The sequence below is a fragment of the Myotis brandtii genome, unplaced genomic scaffold (assembly GCF_000412655.1).
Source record: "Myotis brandtii unplaced genomic scaffold, ASM41265v1 scaffold27, whole genome shotgun sequence".
Taxonomy (NCBI): domain Eukaryota; kingdom Metazoa; phylum Chordata; class Mammalia; order Chiroptera; family Vespertilionidae; genus Myotis; species Myotis brandtii.
The window spans coordinates 690,529-711,806 of record NW_005360272.1 but is presented as its reverse complement, the minus strand read 5'-3'; the positions used below and the strand labels follow the sequence as shown (position 1 = coordinate 711,806).

The window sequence follows — 21,278 nt, the reverse complement described above, 5'->3', positions numbered from 1 at the left end:
GCACAAATTTTTGTGCACCGGGCCTCTAGTAAGAGTATAAAAATGATAATGAGTGATGTGTTTGGGAGGGGAAAAAACCCTTCTGATTTGATTTTTCATAAAGTAAAGCCCTTCCGCTGAAAGAAACCTTTTTATTTAGAAACTATGTTATCATAAAATATATATTCTGCCTACAATGGTCTCCCGAAGGTGTGGAGCTACTAATAAGCACCTTCCCAAAAGCTGCCCCTTCAGAGATCTAGACAGCTGGTCACTAAACAGTCCTATCCCTCCTTCAAGATCCTCTTAGCCCTGGCCAAAAAGTCTCAGTTGGTTGGGCACAGTCACACACACCGGAAGGTTGCTAGTTCAATTCCCGGCCAATGGATTTTGCATTCTGCCATCAGTATTTCTCTCCTTCCCTCTCTCCCTCTCCCTTCTTCTCTCTCTAAAAATCAATAAAAAAAAATTTTGCCCAGCTGATTGAGCATTGACCCAGAAACCAAGAGGTCACTGGGTCAATTCACAGTCAGTGCACATGCCTGGGTTGTGTGCTTGATCCCTAGTAGGGGCAGTTCATGAGGCAGCTGATCAATGATGTTCCTCTCTCATGGATGTTTCTATCTTTCTATTCTTCTCCCTTCCTCTCTCTCCAAAAATTAATAAAAACATTAAAAAATATTTAAAAAAACCAAGTAAAATGGTCAATTAAAAAAAAAAAGAAGATCCTCTTAGAAACAATTCTGTATCCCACTGCTGGCAGGACAAAACAGAGATCTTAAAAACACAGCCCAGTATGGTATAAAAAACCCCAAAGAAACAAACTGTCCTCCAGATAAGAGGAACTAGTACATCCACAGCAGCACTATCCAATATGGTAGTCACTGGTAACATGTGGCAATTAAATTTAAATGTTACAGTTTCTCAGTCACATTTGCCACATTTCAAGTGCTCAGCAGATACACATGGCTAGTGGCAACTGTATTATTGGACAGCAAAGATAAAAAAATTTTCCATGATTGCAGAAACTTCTGGACAGTACTGATTTAGATAGAGAAAGCTTTTGCAGGAATAAGGCTATGGATGAACAGACCTTAGTTCTCTAAAGGTGGCAGTAAAATCACAATAGGTTACCAATCAGAGAGACTGCAGATAATACCGAGAACTGGAAAGGGTGGTGGAGACAGCTGGTCTGAAGTATTATTCCTGGCATGAAACCAAGTTCACAAAATAAAGTCTGATGCTATCAGAGCTTGGAGAGACAACAAAGATACCGTGCAGATGGGACTGGGACGCTTATTTCTCAGGAATGCCACTACTGGTAAAAGGGATTATAATATTCCACGGCTCCCATTAGCCCCATAATATGCCCAAGAACTCCTTCAGAGAAATCACTGTGTTTAATTTCTTTTTTTTTTTAGATATATTTTTACTGATTTCAGAAAGGAAGAGGGAGAGATAGGAACATCAGTGATTGGCTGCCTCCTGCACACCCCACACTGGGGATCGAGCCCGCAACCCAGGCATGTGCCCTGACTGGGAATCGAACCATGACCTCCTGGTAGGTCAATGCCTGCACACCCCACACTGGGGATCGAGCCCGCAACCCAGGCATGTGCCCTGACTGGGAATCGAACCATGACCTCCTGGTTCATAGGTCAATGCTCAACCACTGAGCCACACTGGCTGGGCCATTTTGTTTAACTTCTAATTAACGATAAGAAGCAGAAAGCAGGGCCGTCTTATATACTAGGGTAGATGGTTTGAGTAGAATATAAATGACCAGTGAGCCCCTGATTCCTGATTCAACTTGCACCGTCCCCCAAATAAAGCACCAGTCATGAGGCATTCTGTGAAGCCCTGAAGTCTCTGAGATGAGCACAAAGGGAAATGCCAAAAGTGGAAAGAGATGATTCTTTCTAGAAATCAAAGCAAACTTCTCTTTATTGAATAAGTAGCAAAAAACAACTACATGTTCTTAATCCAATGTACACAGCTAGGCTCTCAGAAAGAAAAGTACTAATAATTGAAAGAAGACTAACACTTGTTTTCTTGGCATTTTTTTATAAGAGATGCCAGACCCTCTTGGAGAATGGCTTCAGGCTTCATGAGTGATCATCGTAGAGAAAGGATATGCCTGGGTTTGTTTGACAGTATTTAGCATCCAGAGTTTCTGAATGGAGGCCATTACTCGATCTGTGGTCAAGTGAAGACATATTATTTGAACTCATTAAAAATTTCATACTGCTTATTGGGTGTATTCTGGAAGGATCAAGACTTCCTGGAGCCCTTCCATGAGAACTTAATTGTCTCTGATATTTGAGGTACATAATTCTACTCTAAGAAAACTTTTACGAGTTTCAAATTCTGTGTGTCTTCTTTTTTATTTCTATACATTTTAAAGATACCATTAATTCCATGTTCAAAGAGATTCTTGCACTAAGCAGACTTAAATAGATGAAAGGGATTCAAGAAAAAAATTAAAATAATATAATAATTGGGGGAAAGACAAAAAAAGAAAGATAAATTATTACTGAAAGTTGCAGTCAAGGTAGAAACCGGCTAAGAGGAGCGTTTCCTGGTAGGATCTCGTGCCAGGTGTAGAAGGTAAGTGAAGCAGTTCCTGAAGGTAAATTAAAAACAAGTAATTCTCTCAAATACAAGCCTGGAGATTAAGCAAAACACAACTAAGAATAGGTCAGTGAATAAAAAGAAGTATGAAAAAAAAGGGGGGCGGGGAGAAAGTTTTAAAAAGTTAAAAAAAAAACAACACAAGTAATTGCTAGGAAGAAGAAGAGAGATGTAGTTTCCCAACATGAGATCTAGTCAAGAGGAATATATAGTTTCAAAAGACAGAAAGTAAAAGATATAATGGAAAAGAAGACAAGATAGATAAGACCACAGAACCAACTACCAAGAGGAAGATTTGAAGTAAATCTACCTGTTCTGTGAACTTGAAGGGAGTGAGGTTGTGTCTAATTCACCATTATATTCTCAGTCCTAGCACTTAGTAAATGCAATAAACTTCATTTTGCATAGGTTATCAACATCCTAAAATAGACATACTCAATTTGAATAAAAATATCGAAGAAGAAGAATTATATGCAAATAATATGCTAGAAATTAAAATGGGGGAAGGGAGCTGTTTTAAACAGTAAAATTTTAGAAACAAGTTAATTTTAAAAGACTATTAGAGAATAAAATATGACATTTCTATTAAAAGAGAAATCTGTTCAAGCTATAATCCAGAGACAAAAGTGAAAGTTCTACATATATGTGAGTATGTGTGTTTGTATGGCTGTATGTGTATATATATTTTAATTATCTATATTATTACCTTCAGAAATACTAATTAAAAAACTGAGACTTCATAAAGAAACTTATAAAGAGGTCAGACACTTAGATAACCATCTGCAGACTGATGAAAAAGTACAATTTCAATTCTAAAAAAACCTCTACCTTAACAGACTATCAGGCTAACATTATGTGTCACTGACCCCTTGGAATAAAAACTCTGTGGGCACCAGGCTAAGTTATGGTTAAGGCTTGGGCTCCTCCCACCAACTCCTGCTGACATTGTAGAGGGTTGAGAACTGTCTACCAGAGTGGTATCATTACTTGCTTGGGAACTCATTTGCTGCTCCAGTCCCATCTTGAGAATTTCTGACAAATGATGTGACAATCACCTCTTAGTTAGCATGTTAAGGGACACCCACCCTCTAGTGCACAATAGATGTAGTACTTTCCAAATATCTATAATAATAAAAGTATAATATGCTAATTAGACCAGACAGCCAAACGACCTGCCAGACGACCTTTCAGACGAAGCCAGGGCTGCAAGGGCCGAGGCAAGCCACCACGGCTTCAAGGGCTGAGCCCCTTGCACGAAATTCGTGCATCAGGCCTCTAGTTCTTTAATGAAAATGTCAATAAATTTTTTTTAAAAGAAACCTTGGCACTAGCCCTTTGCCTGTTTCTACTATTGGAAGTTTATAAAAAAGCTAACTCCTGAGTTCTCTCTCCTACCCTCCTCTCCTCACATTTCTATTTCTAGTCTCTAGTAGAAAGAGAAATCAAACTGTAATAGGGTCTACCTGTTCCTACTGTAACAACAACCAAAACAAAGTAAATAACTTGTTTCTGTTCTCCCAACCAAATATTTATACCCCTTCTTGGTATTTTCTCAATTCTGCAGGGTCCAATTGTGGCCCCCTACTTATTTTCTCAAGCCTGGCTGCTGGCTTTCATCAGACTCAGTAATATCTGAACCAACAGTAGGTAGAGGAGGACAGGAAAAATGAAGCAAAACCCAGTCAACTCTCCTGCTTGGTATAAGGTCTTTTGAGTGAGGAGTGGAAACTACCAGCTACAAGAGGCAGCAGATCATGGGAAGATCTCTAGACCCCTGATTCAAGTTGAAATCAACAAATGTGGGATCTAGTCCTGGCTTTACTACCATACTAGACACTAACGTTGGACAAGTCATATAACCTCTCTGAGCCATATCTGTAAAATAAAGCTGAAAATACCTTTAACTACTTATTTTACAAGAGGTTACGAGATTTATTTGATACTAGAGGGCTGAGGCACGAATTTGTGCATGGGTGGGGTCCCTCTGGGAGGCCTGCAGGGATCGGGGCCGAAACCCGCACTCCAACGCCGCCTGCAGCTCCTACCTGCCGCTCCCACTCATCCTGGCCCCACTGTGCCTGCTGCGGGCTCATGCCCAATCAGTCCTGGATCGAGAGGCTCGCACCGCCGCAGCAGCGCTCACCAGCCATGAGCCCTGCGTCTGTTGCCCTCCCAAGGCAAGTGGCCTGCAGGATCAGGCTGAAACTGGCTCTCCAACATCCCCCGAGGGGTCCCGGATTGCGAGAGGGTGCAGGCCAGGCTGAAGGGCCCCACTGGTGCATGGTTGGGCCAGGGAGGGACCGCAGGAGGGCTCCAGGACGTGTCCGGCCCATCTAGCTCAGTCCCAATCGTCCACACCCCAGCAGCAAGCTAACCTACCGGTCGGAGCATCTACCCCTGTTGGTCAGTGCACATCATACCGAGCGGTTGAGCAGCCTTAGTATATCATTAGCATACCACTCTTTGATTGGTTGTTCGGTTGTTCTGCGTTTGGTCTATTTTCATATTACCCTTTTATTATATAGGAGGATTTGTGAAAATGCTTTGAAAATTATTAAATGCTATTTTTTTAAAAATCATTTCATATTGCTGTGCAGTTTCTGGCCTCCCAAAGCAAAGTGCTAGTGGGTGCTTCTTTTCATCACTGGAGCCAAAACAAGCACAAAAAATTACCCACTTCTTCACAATTCTGAGCTGAGAAAAGCCTCACTTAACGCTATTTTGAGAATGCTTCCTCACAGTCATCTCAGGACAAATTTCTCCATATTAGATTGGGTCTAGATTTCCTTTAGCTCCCTGAAGCCAGGAGAGTATAGTGATGTCTTTATATAAGCATGTGTCTATGAGGAGAATGGAGAGAAAGATGAAGTGAAAGAGACAGGGCAAGCCACAGCGGTGATGCCAAAACACCTACTGAGTGAACATGGTGGAAAGGCCTCAGGTTTTGGAATAAGAAAGATATAAGTTTTAGTCCTGGCTCTGCCACTTACTGATGGGGCATGCCACTCTTTCAGTCAGATTTTCATCTGCTAAGTGAGGAATAATACTATCTACTTCAGAGGGATACTCTGATAATTAAAAGGGAGAAGGTATGTAAAGCATCTGGCATTAAAAGGTGCTTAATAAATAATAGCAGAATAGGTTAAAGTAAAAAAACTCCCCCCAAAACAAAAAAAACTCAAGACATCTATCTATACCTATTCAAACCTGAAGGCTTGTCCTTTAATAGCAGTGGCTCTCAACTGGGGAGAACTTTGCCCCTCAGGAGACATTTGACAATATCTGGAGACATTTCTCACCGTCACAACTGGGGAGGTGCTACTGCCATCCTGTGAGTGGGTAGAGGCCAAGGATATACCCTACAATGCACAGAACAGTCTCCCACAATAAACCATTCTCCAGCCCAAAACCGTAGTAGTGGTAAGACTCTGCGGTAGGCATTCTTAGGTACTCAATCAGAGTAAGCTACTTCACCTCTCTTAGCCTTAATTTCCTCACCAGCAACATGGGAATAATTGATCTGTATGTCCTATATCACCAAGCTATTGGCAGGGTCAAATGAAATAATGGGTAAGCAGCATTATCATCATTATGCCGTTCACAGGGTATGCAAAAGCACCCACTTGCTCAGCAAAGATAGAAGCATTGATATATTGGGGGGGGGGGGGGGCTAACTGGGGGGGAATTCTTTGTTTGGGAATGCCCCATCCAAAGAGGACCTCTTGCCAATCTACTTCTATAAAGCTTCACTGGAGCAGGGGAGCTCTCATGCACAATGAATAGGAGCACTTTTTAGGGAGAGAGAGCATGGGAAGTGGGTAGGAACAGCACAGGCATATCAAAGAGGAGGTAACAGATGTTAGGAAGTGAGGCATTGATTACTTGAATTCTTAGACTGCATGGGCTGAGTGACTTAAACAATAAAAATTTATTTTCTCACAGTTCTGGAGGTTGGAAATACAAGATCAAGATCCCAGTAGGGTTTAGTTTCTAGTAAGAGCTCTCTTCCTGGCTTACAAATGGCCACCATCTTGTTGTGTCCTCAAAAAGTAGCCATCTCTCTCTCTCTCTTCCTCTTTTTAAAAGGCCACGAATCCTATTGGAATAGGGCTATACTCTTTAGACCTCATGTAACCTTAATTACCTCCTTAAAGGCCCTATCTTCAATAAAGTCAATGGGCGGGTAGGAGGGGTTCAACATATGAATTTGGGGGGAGAGGAGCACAATTCTGCCCATAGAACTTGGGCATATATCAGACACAGCCAAGGCATCATTGTGGCCTGAGAGAGGAGGATTCAGAAATTAATTCAATGCTTTTCTATGGTAACAGTCACTTTTCCATATACTTTCTCTATGAGCTATGCAGTCAATCCTGCAACTCTTTTGTATAGGGCCTCTTCAGGCATCCCATGTCCTTCCAGGGTTAGGAAAGGGTCCTCCTCTTATCTGTGTCCCAGTCCTCAAATAGCTGAGACCCATTAGGTCATGGTTTTCCTACATTGGCTAATCACTTTAGGCTCGGTTCTCAATTATGGGAGTTTTCTTTTTTTCTTTAACCCTCACCTGAGGATATGTTTTTATTGATTTTTTTTTAGAGAGGAAGGGGAAGAGAGAGAGAGAAACATCAATCAGTTGCCTCTAGTATGCACCCCAACTGGGGTTTGAACTTGAAACCTAGATATGTGCCCTGACCAGGAATCAAACCCAAAACCTTCTGGTGTACAGGATGGCACTTCAAATAACCGGGCCAAGTGAGCAGGGTAATTATGAGAATTTTTTTAAAAGCTCAACCACACCGCAGAACAATTCAATCAGAACCTCTGGAGGTAGGGCCAACGCATTGGTAATTTTTACATCTCCCCAAGTAATTCCAACAAGCAGGAACAGTGATCACAGAGGTGTATGTGTGTGTGTCCATTTCTCCTCCCCTCAGATTCCAATTTAGTTGGTGTAGAGTGGAACCCAGGAATCTGTATTTTTAAACAATTCCTTGGTTGATTCTGGTGATCAGCCAGATTTAGGAGAGATTATAATCTTCCAGAAGCTAAACTGGCTACATACCTGTCTAGTAACTTCATTTCTGTGGCTATGCATAAAATTTACATAAGATTTTATTTCCTTCCTCTTCTTTGAGGCACATCATTTTGGGGACAGCCCTTCATATGCACCAAAAGACAGTACTTAAAGGAGTTTTTTTTAAACATGAGGGGGAAGCAGCAGAAGAAACCAAAGGGGGCTAAACAAAGTGTACAGCTTGCCAAGGGAAAGAACAAAAAATCTGGTGAAAGATAAAGGAAGGAGGGAAAGGGGAGCTGGAGATGATGTCACAGGGGAGAAAATGGAGCTGACAGGATTCAATAGCAAATGAACAAAATGCATAGTAAGTCAACAGCCATAGAAGTTGTAGGTGAAGGGCCTTTCTTTCAGCAAAAAAAAAAGGTAACAGGCAACAACGTCTTTTGGTGTACCCCTCATACCAGCCTCACCCATTTTACCCTCACTCTTCATCAATACTTCCCTCAGGAAAGAATGCCATGTAGTCATTCACACCAAGCAACAAGAGTATTTTAATAGGGGACAATGACAATAAACCAAAAGAGGATTGAAAAAAAGGGATTTCAGGCACATTTACTGAATGGAGTGGGACCAGAGAGAGGATAAGCCTTTCTTAGCTTTTTGGTAACTTATATCACACTGGTCTTTAGCTTGTGTACTTCTTTAACACTAAAATAAAAATGAGGCATATTCCTGACATTCAGGCATCCCTGGATGAAAACCTCCACGTTGGCAGAAGGGTCCCATCATATACTTTTTTTTTAAATAAATATATTTTATTGATTTTTCACAGAGAGGAAGTGAGAGGGATAGAGAGTTAGAAACATCGATGAGAGAGAAACATCGATCAGCTGCCTCCTGCACACCTCCTACTGGGGATGTGCCTGCAACCAAGGCACATGCCCTTGACCAGAATCGAACCTGGGACCCTTGAGTCCGCAGGCCGACGCTCTATCCACTGAGCCAAACCAGTTAGGGCCCATCATATACTTGACAAACTGTAGGGAGAGTGTTGTAGCCTATGCACTTCACTAGCCATGGATGTTTTCCTTAGAGAAACTGAAACTCAAGCCCTAGGTGGTTTGGCTCAGTGGATAGAGCATTGGCCTGTAGACTGAAGGGTGCTGGGTTCAATTCCGGTCAAGCTACATGCCCAGGTTGTGGGCTCGATCCCCAGCAGAGGGCATGCAAGAGGCAGCCCATCAATGATTCTCCTTTATCATTGATGTTTCTATCTCTCTCTCCCTTCTCCCTTGCTCTCTGAAATCAATAAAAATACATTAAAAAAAAAAAGAAATTGAAACTTAAGATACTTGTATTTTAAGTCAAATCCCGCTGCAGTTTGACAATCTGTTTGAGGCAGCTCTGCCTCTGTATCTATTTTTGTTCATAAGTTTATAATGGTCTTTATTATCCATGAATGAGTGAGATCATGTGGTATTTTTCCTTCATTGACTGGCTTATTTCACTTAGCATAATGCTCTCCAGGTGGGGGGCAGAAGGGAGGGGGGTAAGAGATCAACCGAAGGACTTGTATGCATGCATATAAGCATAACCAATGGACATAAGACACTGGGGGGTAGGGGAGGCCAGGGGATTGTCAAGGGCGGGGGAAAAAAGGAGACATATGTAATACTCTTTGTAATACTTTAGGCAATAAAATAAAAATAAAATTAAAAAAAAGAGTAGTCTCTACATTTTAGTGAAAACAGAGCAGTCTTTACCTTATCATTTAGAAGTGGTTTGATCTCTGTGAGTTGAACATCCTGAAGTTCATCCATGAGGAAGATGAAAGTAGAGGATTCTCAAAAATAAATCAGTAACTCTGAAACAGAAGAGAAGGTAGTGAAGAAAAAGGCTTAAACTAGGAGTTGGGCCCTGGCCGGGTAGTTCAATTGGTTTGAGCAGTGGTTGGCAAACTGCAGCTGGCAAGCCACATACGGCTCTGCGGCCCCTTGAGTGTGGCTCTTCCACAAAATACCACGTGTGGGCGCGCATGTACAGTGCGATTGAAACTTCGTGGCCCATGAGCAGAAGTCAGTATTTTGTGGAAGAGCCACACTCAAAGGGCCAAAGAGCCGCATGTGGCTCGCGAGCCGCAGTTTGCCGACCACTGGCGTTAGAGCATCCTGCCGTTACGCCAAAGTTGCAGGTTCTATCTCTGGTCAGGGCAGATACAAGTCAACCAATGAATGCATAAATAAGTGGAACAACAAATCTCTTGTGTGTGTGTGTTTTTTCTCTCTTTTCCTTTCTCTCTCGCAATGAAAAAAATTTAAACCAGGAGTTGGAAATATAATAGTCCCATTACTTCCATTCATTCAAATATTAGAGGTTAGCATGTGACATGCACTGCTCAGGGTGCTGAAGACACAAGAAACTAGACCGGTGATGGCGAACCTTTTGAGCTCAGCGTGTCAGCATTTTGAAAAACCCTAACTTAACTCTGGTGCCGTGTCACATATAGAAATTTTTTGATATTTGCAACCATAGTAAAACAAAGACTTATATTTTTGATATTTATTTTATATATTTAAATGCCATTTAACAAAGAAAAATCAACCAAAAATGGTGACATGCGTGTAATAGGTTCGCCATCACTGAACTAGACAGTTATGGCAGACAGACTCAAAGTGGTGTCTATGCTCTCTGCCTTCTGATATTCACATCCTAGCATAACCTCTCTCTCCCCTGAGTGTGGGTAAGACCCATGACTTTTATTATTCCTTCCAAGGACCCAGAGAATGCCAAGCAGGAACACTCTTCAAACTATGAACCCCACATGCCAATCATAAGCATCCCAAACATTTGTGCCACTTAGAGAGCACAAGCCTGATGATAATTTAACTTTCCTGTAGAACATGATTCTTTTCTCAGATCCCAGGCATCCTATAAACTTGATTAAGCTACTGAATGCTCAAAAGCTGAAATTTTTAGTTTGTTTTTAAACTGATTTTTAAAAAAGTGTTTTTATTGATTTCAGAGAGGGAGATAGAAACATTGGCTGCCTCCTGCACGCCCCCTACTGGGGATTGAGCCCATAACCCGGGCTTGTGCCACAACTGGGAATGGAACCGGTGACCTTCTGGTGCTTGGGACAATGCTCTACCAAATGAGCCACAGCAGCTGGACTTAGTTTGTTTTCTACCAGTTACATTTCAAAAGGAGATGGAATGGCTTGAATCTTTTATCACAAATTTCAGGCAGCATCTACAATTCTCTCTTTTGCAGTCATGCTTTGACCCAGTTAACTCTAAAAATATTGGCCTACCTGCTATCTACTTGTGTGTTTATTAATCACACTATAAACTGTGGCTACTTTTCATTTGGACTTCACTGGTTATCAATAATTTAAAATGGCGATTTTAAAGTTCTTTTTCCTATTATAAAAGCAATACTATATATGCTCACTTTAGAAAATGTGGAAACCACAGAATAATGAAGATATTTTACTTAGTGTTTCCATCTAAAGACAACTACTGTTAAGATTTCGTCTATTTCCATTTGTTCTTTTTTCCCATGTAAAATGGTGATTTCCTGAAAATGTTTTTCCAACCCACCTGCTTTATTCCCTACTCTAACTCACTCACTTGCAAGCAGGATACTTCAAAATGTTGCTAACTCAAATGTGACTGCATAAGGCCTGTCCAAGAGCCTTGGGAACAGAGGAAAGCCTGAGCTGCCCTCAGGTCCAAAGTGACTGGCATTCACTGTGTTCCCATGCAATTTATAAAGATTAAAAAAAAGTGATGATGTGATGTTTGGGCCAGGACAAACACTTCAATAAAGGCACAAATTAAATAAGAAGGCTGTCCCCATCAGCTGGGTCCAGTGCAGACTTAATGCAGGACAGGAAGCTGCTATAGTGTGACTTAAGAATTGGCAATAAGACAATAGATGTTCACCTTCCACATTAAAGGGGACCTAATGTATTCTTCTAGAGACTCAATTTTTTGCTTAGTTCTAATTGTTCTGAGCCCTTGCCAATGAACAGTTTTTTAACACCTATGAGAAAACTAAGACCACATGGTGGAAAATTCCATCTCCAGATCTCCCAGCTACACAGACTGGCTTCCTCCTGGGGAATCTAAAGCCTGAGGTTCCCTCTGCACAAATGATATGACTGGCAGATCCATCCTGGTACTAAGGGATATTAATATTTTTAAAAGCTAGTAGGGATTTTATAAACTGCAGTAAATAACAAAATGCTAACCCTCTTTCCCAGCTTTATGAGGTAGAGGGAAGACTGAAAAGTAAAAACCAGCCATCCTCGAACTGAAGAAGTAAGCCTGATACCAAATGGCTGGGGGAAACGGGGGGGAAGGGAGTATAAATCCTATACTGTGCCAGGAACTATAACCTAAGCACCTTATGTTGAATCCTCCTGTCTTCTTGGGTAGATATCTTCATTTCTTACTCTAAAGTTGAGAAACTTAGGCTTAGAGAGAAGTGAAGTGACTTTTCCAATATCCCACATCTAAGAAGTACAAGGCAAGGATTTAAAAGCCTTTGCTTTCCCCACTATACCATAATGTCAACACCAGGCTCTATCTACTGGCTGTAGAACCCTGGGCAAGTTTCTTCCTCTCTAGTCACAGGGGCACCTCCTTGAAGTAAAGGTAATAGAAGCCCAGAGTAATTCTGTATCACTAGTAACTCAGATGCCTTAGAATGAAGGTTTGAGTCATCACACCAGCAAAAAACCCCTCAATATCTCAATAGTTAGCTGAGGATTAGGAGAACATGAGTAGGGAAAGAGAAACAAAATTCCATCTATTACTTGGTAACCAGTTTCAGAAACAATGGTTATTTCTTGCTTTTTGTTAGAACAGTGAGCCTCAAACAATCACCTGGATATCTTGTTCAGGATCTTAGGCATAATCAGCTTTGAGTGATGACAATCCAATAAGTGACCTCATCATATGAGGAGTGAAGATCATTGGAGTTGAGATGAAGAACAGAAAGGCTAGATTATTAGCACCAATCAATCCCTAATAGAGATGAGGAGAATGGGACAGAGGAAGACAATTTAATTTTATCCTGCCTTCTTCTAAAAAAGATTTCAGATGGGAATTCAAAAAGATTCAACAGTCTTCCCGCCCCCCCCCCCCAATAAATAAATAAATAAATAAAAGATTCAACAGACCAGACTAATTAGAAGGGGAATGATGTACTGGAGAAAGATAGAGTTTAGTAGTTTAGTGCAGAAATCTAGTTGATGGGGAATGGAAGAAGTCAATGGGGGGGTTGGGGGGGAGACATCTTTAATACTTTCAACAATAAAGATGTATTGAAACAAAAGAAAGAAATCTAGCTGGCAGGTGAAAAGAGCCTGAGCCGGCTATTAAAATCACAGATATAAAGAAAGGAAATCAGGAGTATAAAATTGATAAGAACATTGTGAGGTCAGAGAAGTCAGATTTTGCCAAGGTTTTGTAGAGGTTCAGAACAAGCCACCCCAAGATGTGCCTAAGTAATACATGGATTATTTCAAGCTCCCCTGCCCCCAACTATCTAGGAGCCTGGCCCACATTAAGAGTTATCACCAAAAAAATAAAAAAGCCCGACCAGTGTGGCTCAGTGGTTGAGCCATGAACCAAAAGGTCACCAGTTCGATTCCTGGTCGGGGCACATGCCAGGGTTGGGGACACAGAGTGGAGTGAGATTTAGTGAGGAAAATCTGTGTAGGTGCTAAAGGAGAGCAGAGCTTGCCACCCCAAAATATGCCTCTTTGGGATATTGATTATTTCAGGCTGATTAATTTTAAGAAACAGCAGACAAGGGAAAAGCTCTGAAAACCAAGTAGAAGGACATTGTAAAAGGACATTTACAACTGTAGAAGGACACTTCCATCTGTAGAAGTGTTTTCCTCACTATACCATGCCTGCGTTTACTATCAATGATGAAGACATGGACTTAACTCTATACAACAATCTTATTTTTATTTATTGTGCTTTGCCGGGTAATTTTCCAGAGGTGACTCTCTATCCCCAATACCTATTGTCTTTAGCTGAAGGTGGTATTTAAGGTGATGGCTTGACATTTTGGAGAGTTACTCATTAGTTTTCCTGGGTCTCTCCCCTGTATACAGGAGGTGTTCATTTTATTAAACTTTGTTTTTCTCCTGTTAATCTGTCTTGTGTCAACTTGATTATTAGGCCAGCCAGAAGGGTAGAAGGAAAATTATTTTTTCTCCCCCACAGCACTCACCAAACCAGAGACGTGGAGGAGCTGTAGGCCTTGGGCTCTTCTGGAAGACAACTCAGTGATAGAAAAGAAAGCAGAACCAATAAGAAACAAAGAAAAAATGCTCAAGAGATGCAAGAGGTAATGCAGAAATACAAAGTCAAAGAAGTCAAGGGAGAAGAGAAGTTTACATGAAAGGGGAGAAAACTGTCAAATATTGGAGGAAAGGAGGTGGGGAAGGAAGCCTAAGAAGGAGACATTATCTTTGGCAGTGAAAGTCAGTAGTATTAAAATCTAGGAAAAATGAGGTTCAGTTCTCCATGCTAAAAAAAAAAAAAAAAAAAAAAAAAAAAAAAAGCCCATGACTATTACCTTTTAGAAATACAGAAACTGACATTTCTGAATTTAAATGTAAGCAAAATGTTCTTAGGATGGCCAGGAGAGGCACCAGTGTTCTTTGATATTTAGCACTTGAGAGGACCTTTAAAGATCAAAACTACTGAGTTTTAATTTTTGCACCAAAACTCTAAAATAGAGAACAGAAAAACATGTAGGGGTACTGGTTGAAGTGGTGATGAGACAGCTAGGGCTCTATAGAACACAGTTTAAATAAAGTCCAACAATATATTTGTGGACAAAAAGGGGCCATATGCTAGCTACCCTGACAAGCTCTGGGAAGGCCTGTGTGACAGCCTTGCAAACTCACAAAGACCTAAAGTAACCACAAAGGATGGTGTGAAATTAAAACTTTTAAAATTAAAAAGTAGTCTAAGGCGGGTAGTCCTGTCCTAGGCCTGTATCAACTTTGATCTTAACTGAGCCTACTGTCTTTTTGCATCTAAGATAACATACTTTTGGAATGTCTGGGTAACTTCCCTTTTTCTGGACCCCTCAGGGCACAACCAATGCACCAGGGCAGAGACCACAAATTCCCTCATTGTTATTGTTATCATGTAACTATCCTGTACCCACTTATGTAAAAGAAGCATGTGTCTATCATTTTACTTTTCAAAAAAAAAATATTTTTTATTGATTTCAGAGAGGAAGGGAGAGGGAGAGATAGAAACATCAATGATGAGAGAGAATCACTGATGAGCTGCCTCCTGCACTCCCCCTACTGGGGACCAAACCCGCAACCTGGACATGTGCCCCTGGCCAGAATCAAACCTGGGACCCTTCAGTCCGTAGGCCGACGCCCTATCCACTGAGCCAAACTGGCTATCATTTAAATACATATATCTTTATTGATTTCAGAGAGGAAGGGAGAGATAGAAACATCAATGATAAGAAAGAATCATCAATTGGCTGCTTCCAGCACACCCTCTACTGGGGATCAAGCCAGCAACCTGGGCCCTGACTAGGAATCAAACCGGTGACCTCCTAGTTCAGTGGTCGCCAACCTTTCAGACCTCAAGGACCACCGGTTAGCGACCACTGTCCTAGTTCACAGGTCAATGCTCAAGCACTGATCCACGCCAGCTGGGCTATCATTTTACTTCATTTAACCACCTCCCCCTTTGCTTTCTCCCACGTCCCTAATCTATCACCAATGGACTTCATGTAACCCACTTACGTCTCCTCTTTTTTATTGTAATGTATAAAACAAGGTGAAAAACTGCCATTCTCTGGATCATTATCACAGTACTTTGAAATTCTGCTTCCAGGCAACTGTCAACAGTTTGGCTCAAATAAACTCACAAAAATTCTTTATAGCAAGCATGTCAAACTCACGGCTGGCAGGTCACATGCCTCAAACAAGTTTGACATGCTTGCTTTACAGGTTTGAATGTTTCTTACCTTAACATATTTCTGAGTGCAACCTTTGCCCACGCAGAAAAAATGAATGCCCAGATTCTTCCAGTCAAGGAAAGAGCCCTTAAGCACATCAGATGTGGACTCTAGACCTAGGAAGGCCCCTACCTAGCTGAGTGGTATTGGGCAAAGCATTTTTCCTTTCTAGACCTCAATTCCTCCACCTGTCAAGGGAATAGGTTGGGCAGGATGACCTTTTGGCCCCTGACAGGGCTGACATTCGTGACGTAGGAGCTCCCTGTAAATGTTTTGATTTTACATTCTCCCCCACCTCATTTGATTCCATACTCAATCCTAAGAGGTCACTCAGTTATCAACCTGATTAGGTTCAAAGACTAGTTGAAGGTCACTTGCAAATCAGCGGGAAGATGCACTTGGTCTGACCCCAGGGACATGAGGGTCTCAGGCTTTAGCTCACTCTGCACTGTGTCCATTTAGTCAGAGAAAGCTCACTGAGATTTCCAGTGCTTAAAAACATTGCTTTGTTACTGAAAAAAGGCAGTAAGGGACTATGTGTACTATTGGCTTTCTAAACTACAAGCTGTCTTGTTATGTAGCTTTTCCCTGACCAAGGTAATTTGTGAGGTCTTCATCAGGCTTTGCCAGGATGTACTTGATGCCAGGCCACTCGTTTGTATTCTAGAGGCAAAGTCAATCACTTTTGGTTTTGGCAAAATTGCAGACAGAAAACCAAAACAGGATGACGGCTGTAAACAAAGAGGCATACTGAGGAAAATGAGCTGGACAGGGCCAGCTGGAGCTGGTGCTGAAATAGTTATGGCTGAAGAGCTGCAGGAAGAGACCAGGGGACTGACAGAGAAGGTAGACAGTGGTGCTCCTACAACAGCAAGCTGATGCACATCCTCTCTTTTTACCTACGAACCAGTGGCCGAATGAGTAGTTAGTATAGCACTTTACAATTTACAAAGCACCTTTACATCTGACATCACATTGGATGATCACAAAGGTACTGTGAGGGAAAACACGGGGCACTGGCATCTGTTGCAGCAATAGGGAAACTGAGGCTTAAAGAGGTTGAAATGGAGTGACCAAAACAATATAACTAATAAATGCAACAGCTGGGACTGAAACCAAATTTTCTCCTGATCCCAATGCTTACTCTTTGTCCTGTATCATACTGTCTCCCAGGTTATCACAGATTAAGACTTGGGGGTAAAAAGGAGAGACATTCAGAAGATTGCCTCACTGCACTGCACCCACCCCACACTGAGGACCTCTTTATCTCTGGTCCTAAATTACACACACGAGTGGTTAAGATCAGGCCACAGGCTCGAGGATTAAACCCTAATATGAAATTAATAACAAGAAAGCTGAGATTTGGAACTGGAGTTTGCCTTCACCCATTAATTCAATTAAATAGGAGAGATTAAGTTTATAAACAAACCACTACAGTTCAAGCAAACTCGAAGGCAGTTTCTCAACCTCGGCAGCAGTGACATTTTGGACCAGATGTTTTTGTTGTAGGGAGTGTCATGTACATAGAATGTTTAGGAACATCCCCAGCCTCTACCCACTGAATGACAGTAGCACCTGCCTCCAACAATTGTGACAACCGAACAGGTCTCCAGACATTACCAAATGTACTCTGGGGGGCAAAGCTTTGGCTGAGTTGAGAACCACCGCTCTAAGGGTTATGGAGGTTTAGAGCAAACATCAGTTAACACAGTTAATGTAGATGCAGAGAAAAAGATTCATGGAGGAGGTAACATGTGAACTGGACCTTGAAGAATAGATAAAGTCCTGGTCCAGAGTCTAAACTGATTGGAGCATTTTCCCGTAGACCAAGGAGTTTGCGGGTTCGACTCCTGATCAGGACATACCTGTAATGTGGGTGATCCCCAGTCAGGGCATGTAAGGGAGGTAATCCATAGATGTTTGGATCTCTCTCTCTCTCTCTCTCTCTCTCTCTCTCTCTCTCTCCCTCTCCCTCTCCCTCTCTCTCTTTCCACCATCATCCCCCCAACCATATCCTCGGGTGAGCATTAAAATAAAAAAAGGTAGATAAAATTCCTGTAGGTGGAGAGGATAAGACTAAGAAGGAATTCCAGAAAGGGAGGTTAACTTAAACACAAGGAGATGAGAAAGCACAGATCTGCTAGAAAATGATCCAGTTTGGCAAGAGCAGAAGGTTCCTGTTGGAAATAGGATAAGGTTAAAAATGCCCATTGAAGTCAGGTCAGAGAAAGCTATTCATCAGCTAATATTTACAAGATATACACACAAAATGAGATAGCCAACAATACAACATATCACAAAGATGTTTAATAGTGTAGAAGTCAAACCAATGGCACTGCCATGTGTCCCACCTCCCCAAGAGGACAGAATGTTGCTTGAGTATCACATCTTACACTGCATCTACTGTTCATTGCATTTATTCAGAGCTAAACAAAACTTGGAACCAGGGTAGAGGTGGGAGAAATAACTAAGGACTGGAATGGTCAGGAGTACCCCAAAGGAGATAAGAATGATGGGCCTTGAATGGATATGTTTTGGATCGTTATAAGGGAAGAGGACATTCCAGGTAAGGACATCAGGGGTGGGGAAAAAACAAATGTACAAAATATATCCAGGAAGACATATCCAGGAAGACACCAAAGAGATTAATGTAGCTGGGAAGAAGACAAGGCTGGTCAGAACACAGAGCACATAAATGGGAATTTATGTATGAAAAACCACTGAGGGTTCCTGAGCAGAATGACACAACTGTTTAATACATGGTCATCTAACCTGGCAGTTCTTAGCTACACGTTAGAAAGACTGGGAGCTTTGAAGAATAGCAATACCCAGACTCCAACTCTAAAGATCCAATTTAATCAGGCTAGGGTAGGGCCCTGATACTGTTTTTAAAACTTCACAAATGATTCTTATATGTAACTAGGACTGAGAACCACTGGCCTACAGTCATGCCCTCATCCTCAGATTCGAAGAGAGACCTAGAAATTTAAGCTATTTGCCTAAATTCACACAGCCATTTAGGTGAGGGGCTGGGACTGGCATCTGGACTCCTATTCTAGGCTCTGAAATATCTCACAGAGTACTGGGCTAAATTCATTACATCAGTCTATAAGAAGCACAATTATCTGATGACTTCACTCTCAAGTTTTGCCAGGATTAAAGCCTGAATTAATCCTATATAATAAAAGGCTAATATGCAAATTGTCCCCACGGGCAGGAGTTCGACTGACTGGGAGTTAGACGTGTGCTGACCACCAGAAAGTGGCGCGGAACATGGTGGGCATTGGTGACGCAGCGCTGGCAGCGGGCAGCAGTGGAGGCGTTGCCAGCCCTGATGGGCCCTAACGAGAGCGGGACCATGGCAGGATGGTGGAGCAGGTGAGTGGGCGGCACCAGGCCAAGGCGGATGTGAGTGGGGGCCCCGATTGCCCCACCGGTTGCCCCACAGATCAGCCCTGATCACCGGCCAGGCCTAGGGACCCTACCCATGCACAAATTTCATGCACTGGGCCTCTAGTCTAATCATAAAACTCCTGGCTTAAGCATCCCCACAAGCATCTAGGGCAGTAGTCTCAACCTTGGCTGCACATTAGAATCACCTGGGAATCTTTTTAAAATCCTGATTTCTGGGCCTCATCCTCCGGAAATTCTGTTTCTTTGTTACTAATGTTGTGGCCCCACCCCATAACGAAGAAACAGAATTTCTGGAGGATGAGGCCCAGAAATCAGGATTTTAAAAAGATTCCCAGGTGATTCTAACGTGCAGCCAAGGTTGAGAACCACTGATCTAGGGTAATAGATGTTAGTTTCATTGCTGTCTCCTGGGGGCCCTTAGGAAAGGAAAGGGTCTCAGGAGACTCCCCAGAAAGCATAATAAATGAGCCAAACCACCCAACTCCATGAAAGAAACAATGACTTTTTAAAATACAACTCGCTTAGCTTTTGTACTACATAAAGGGAAGTCTGAGTTCCTGTTCACCGGAAGAAATACTCTCAGAGATTCTATTCCATAAGTAAAGGTGGGGAGGAAAGTGATTAAAGGTTTCTGCTAAAGCATGCTTACAGACCCTCATTTTAACAGGAAAATGGTCCACAGCCTTGGATAAGGGCCACCCACACCTTGTGTTTTTCTGAAAAGTGCAGCAGCAGCACCCTTTACAACAGGCCCACCTTCCCACCGTGTGATTCCTGGATCCTGGCAGCAGGTGGTAAATAAGAAGTTTGCAAAGATTGTCAAGCTGGAAAACTGAGTCTGTCCTATACTATATTCATTACAGGGTACTGGTACAAGCAACTACTAGAACAAAACAATGCCCATCTAGGGGCCTTCTCAAAAACTACAGACACCTATCAACCAGGTGAAGCTCTAACATGGGGGTCATATTAAAGGAACTCTAGAAGCAGAAGCACTACCCTCTGCCTTCCACTCTTGAAAAATGCAGCTCAGGATACTAAGAAAGTGACTGCTGGCAAGGCCGTGGTATGTGCTCTGGGTTCCTACCAGCTATAAGGCAGAATCCCTGAAAACAATTTGTTCTTTAACACAACTCGAGTAGAGGTAAAGACCAACCAGAGTCCTAAGATGCAGTACTTAATTCTCATACTAGCTTAATTTATTAAGCAGTTCCTATATGCCAGATACCATGATAAGCACTTTACCCATTCATTATTTCATTTTATTTTCCAACACGCTTGTCAAGTAGGTACTGTAATTGTAATCCTTCCTATTTTATAGAAAAAACTGATACTTGGAGAGGTTTTGTAATAGGCTAAAGGTTACACAGCTAGGGGATTGCAGAGTAAGGATGTGAACATGAGCGGCCTGCATCTAGAACTTGGGTAGGCCTCTATAAACAACTTTTCCTACTTGATGCCAACTAACCATTAATTCTTCTACTTATTTTCTCAGATTTGGCTACTGGAATTTACCAGGATCTTATTGAGCAAATAATTCTGAAACTGAAGAGCACCATATAAAGTTTAGGTATCATTAAAACAACGTTGGGTATTATTAGTTATTAGCATTATTACTTTAATTAGTAGGAGAGAACTACACCTATCTGGGGGTATTTGAAAAGCAACCCTGTGGGCTGTCTAATCATCCAAAGTCACATTTTAGTCAATACCCTGGTTAAACCCACCTTTTTACAAGATGGGACATCTTCAAGTAAACAGGATAGTACCAGAGTTAAAAGATTCGACATCCTCAAAAATTGTAGCCCTGGCTGGTGTTGCTCAGTTGGTTGAGCACCATCCCATGCATCAAAAGGTTGCTGGTTTGATTCCTGGTCAGGGCACAGAGTTTCTGGCTTGATCCTTGGTTGGGGGCATACAGGAGGCAGTCTATCGATGGTCGGCTCTCACATTGATGTTTCTCTTTCTCCCTCTCTCTCTCTAAAATTTTAAAACATACACACACACACACATATATTTTAAAAAAAACAACAACAACTGAAGAATGACAGGAGGGGTCCTGTCCCCAAAGCTTTCTCAATTGCAGGGAGAATGAGACAATAGCCTGATTCCTCTTTTCTCTCTCTGCTAAGTATTATGGCTTCACATAACATAGTTTTAGAGCTAAAATGTCACAATTTTAAAAAGCATTCCATTTTAACCATAGGATAAAAATTCAGACTTC

General features: G+C 41.8%; 1 protein-coding gene across 1 annotated transcript in view; it reads right to left on the bottom strand.

Moving 5' to 3' along the window:
- NDRG3 (NDRG family member 3) overlaps positions 1-19,782 on the bottom strand; it is a 73,566-nt gene extending 53,784 nt beyond the window's left edge. The window contains 2 exon segments of the mRNA XM_005868470.2: positions 9,391-9,491; positions 19,760-19,782. Of these exon segments, the coding sequence (XP_005868532.1) occupies positions 9,391-9,447 (57 nt within the window). The 5' untranslated portion in view covers positions 9,448-9,491; positions 19,760-19,782.
- Between the last annotated feature and the right edge of the window lie 1,496 nt (positions 19,783-21,278).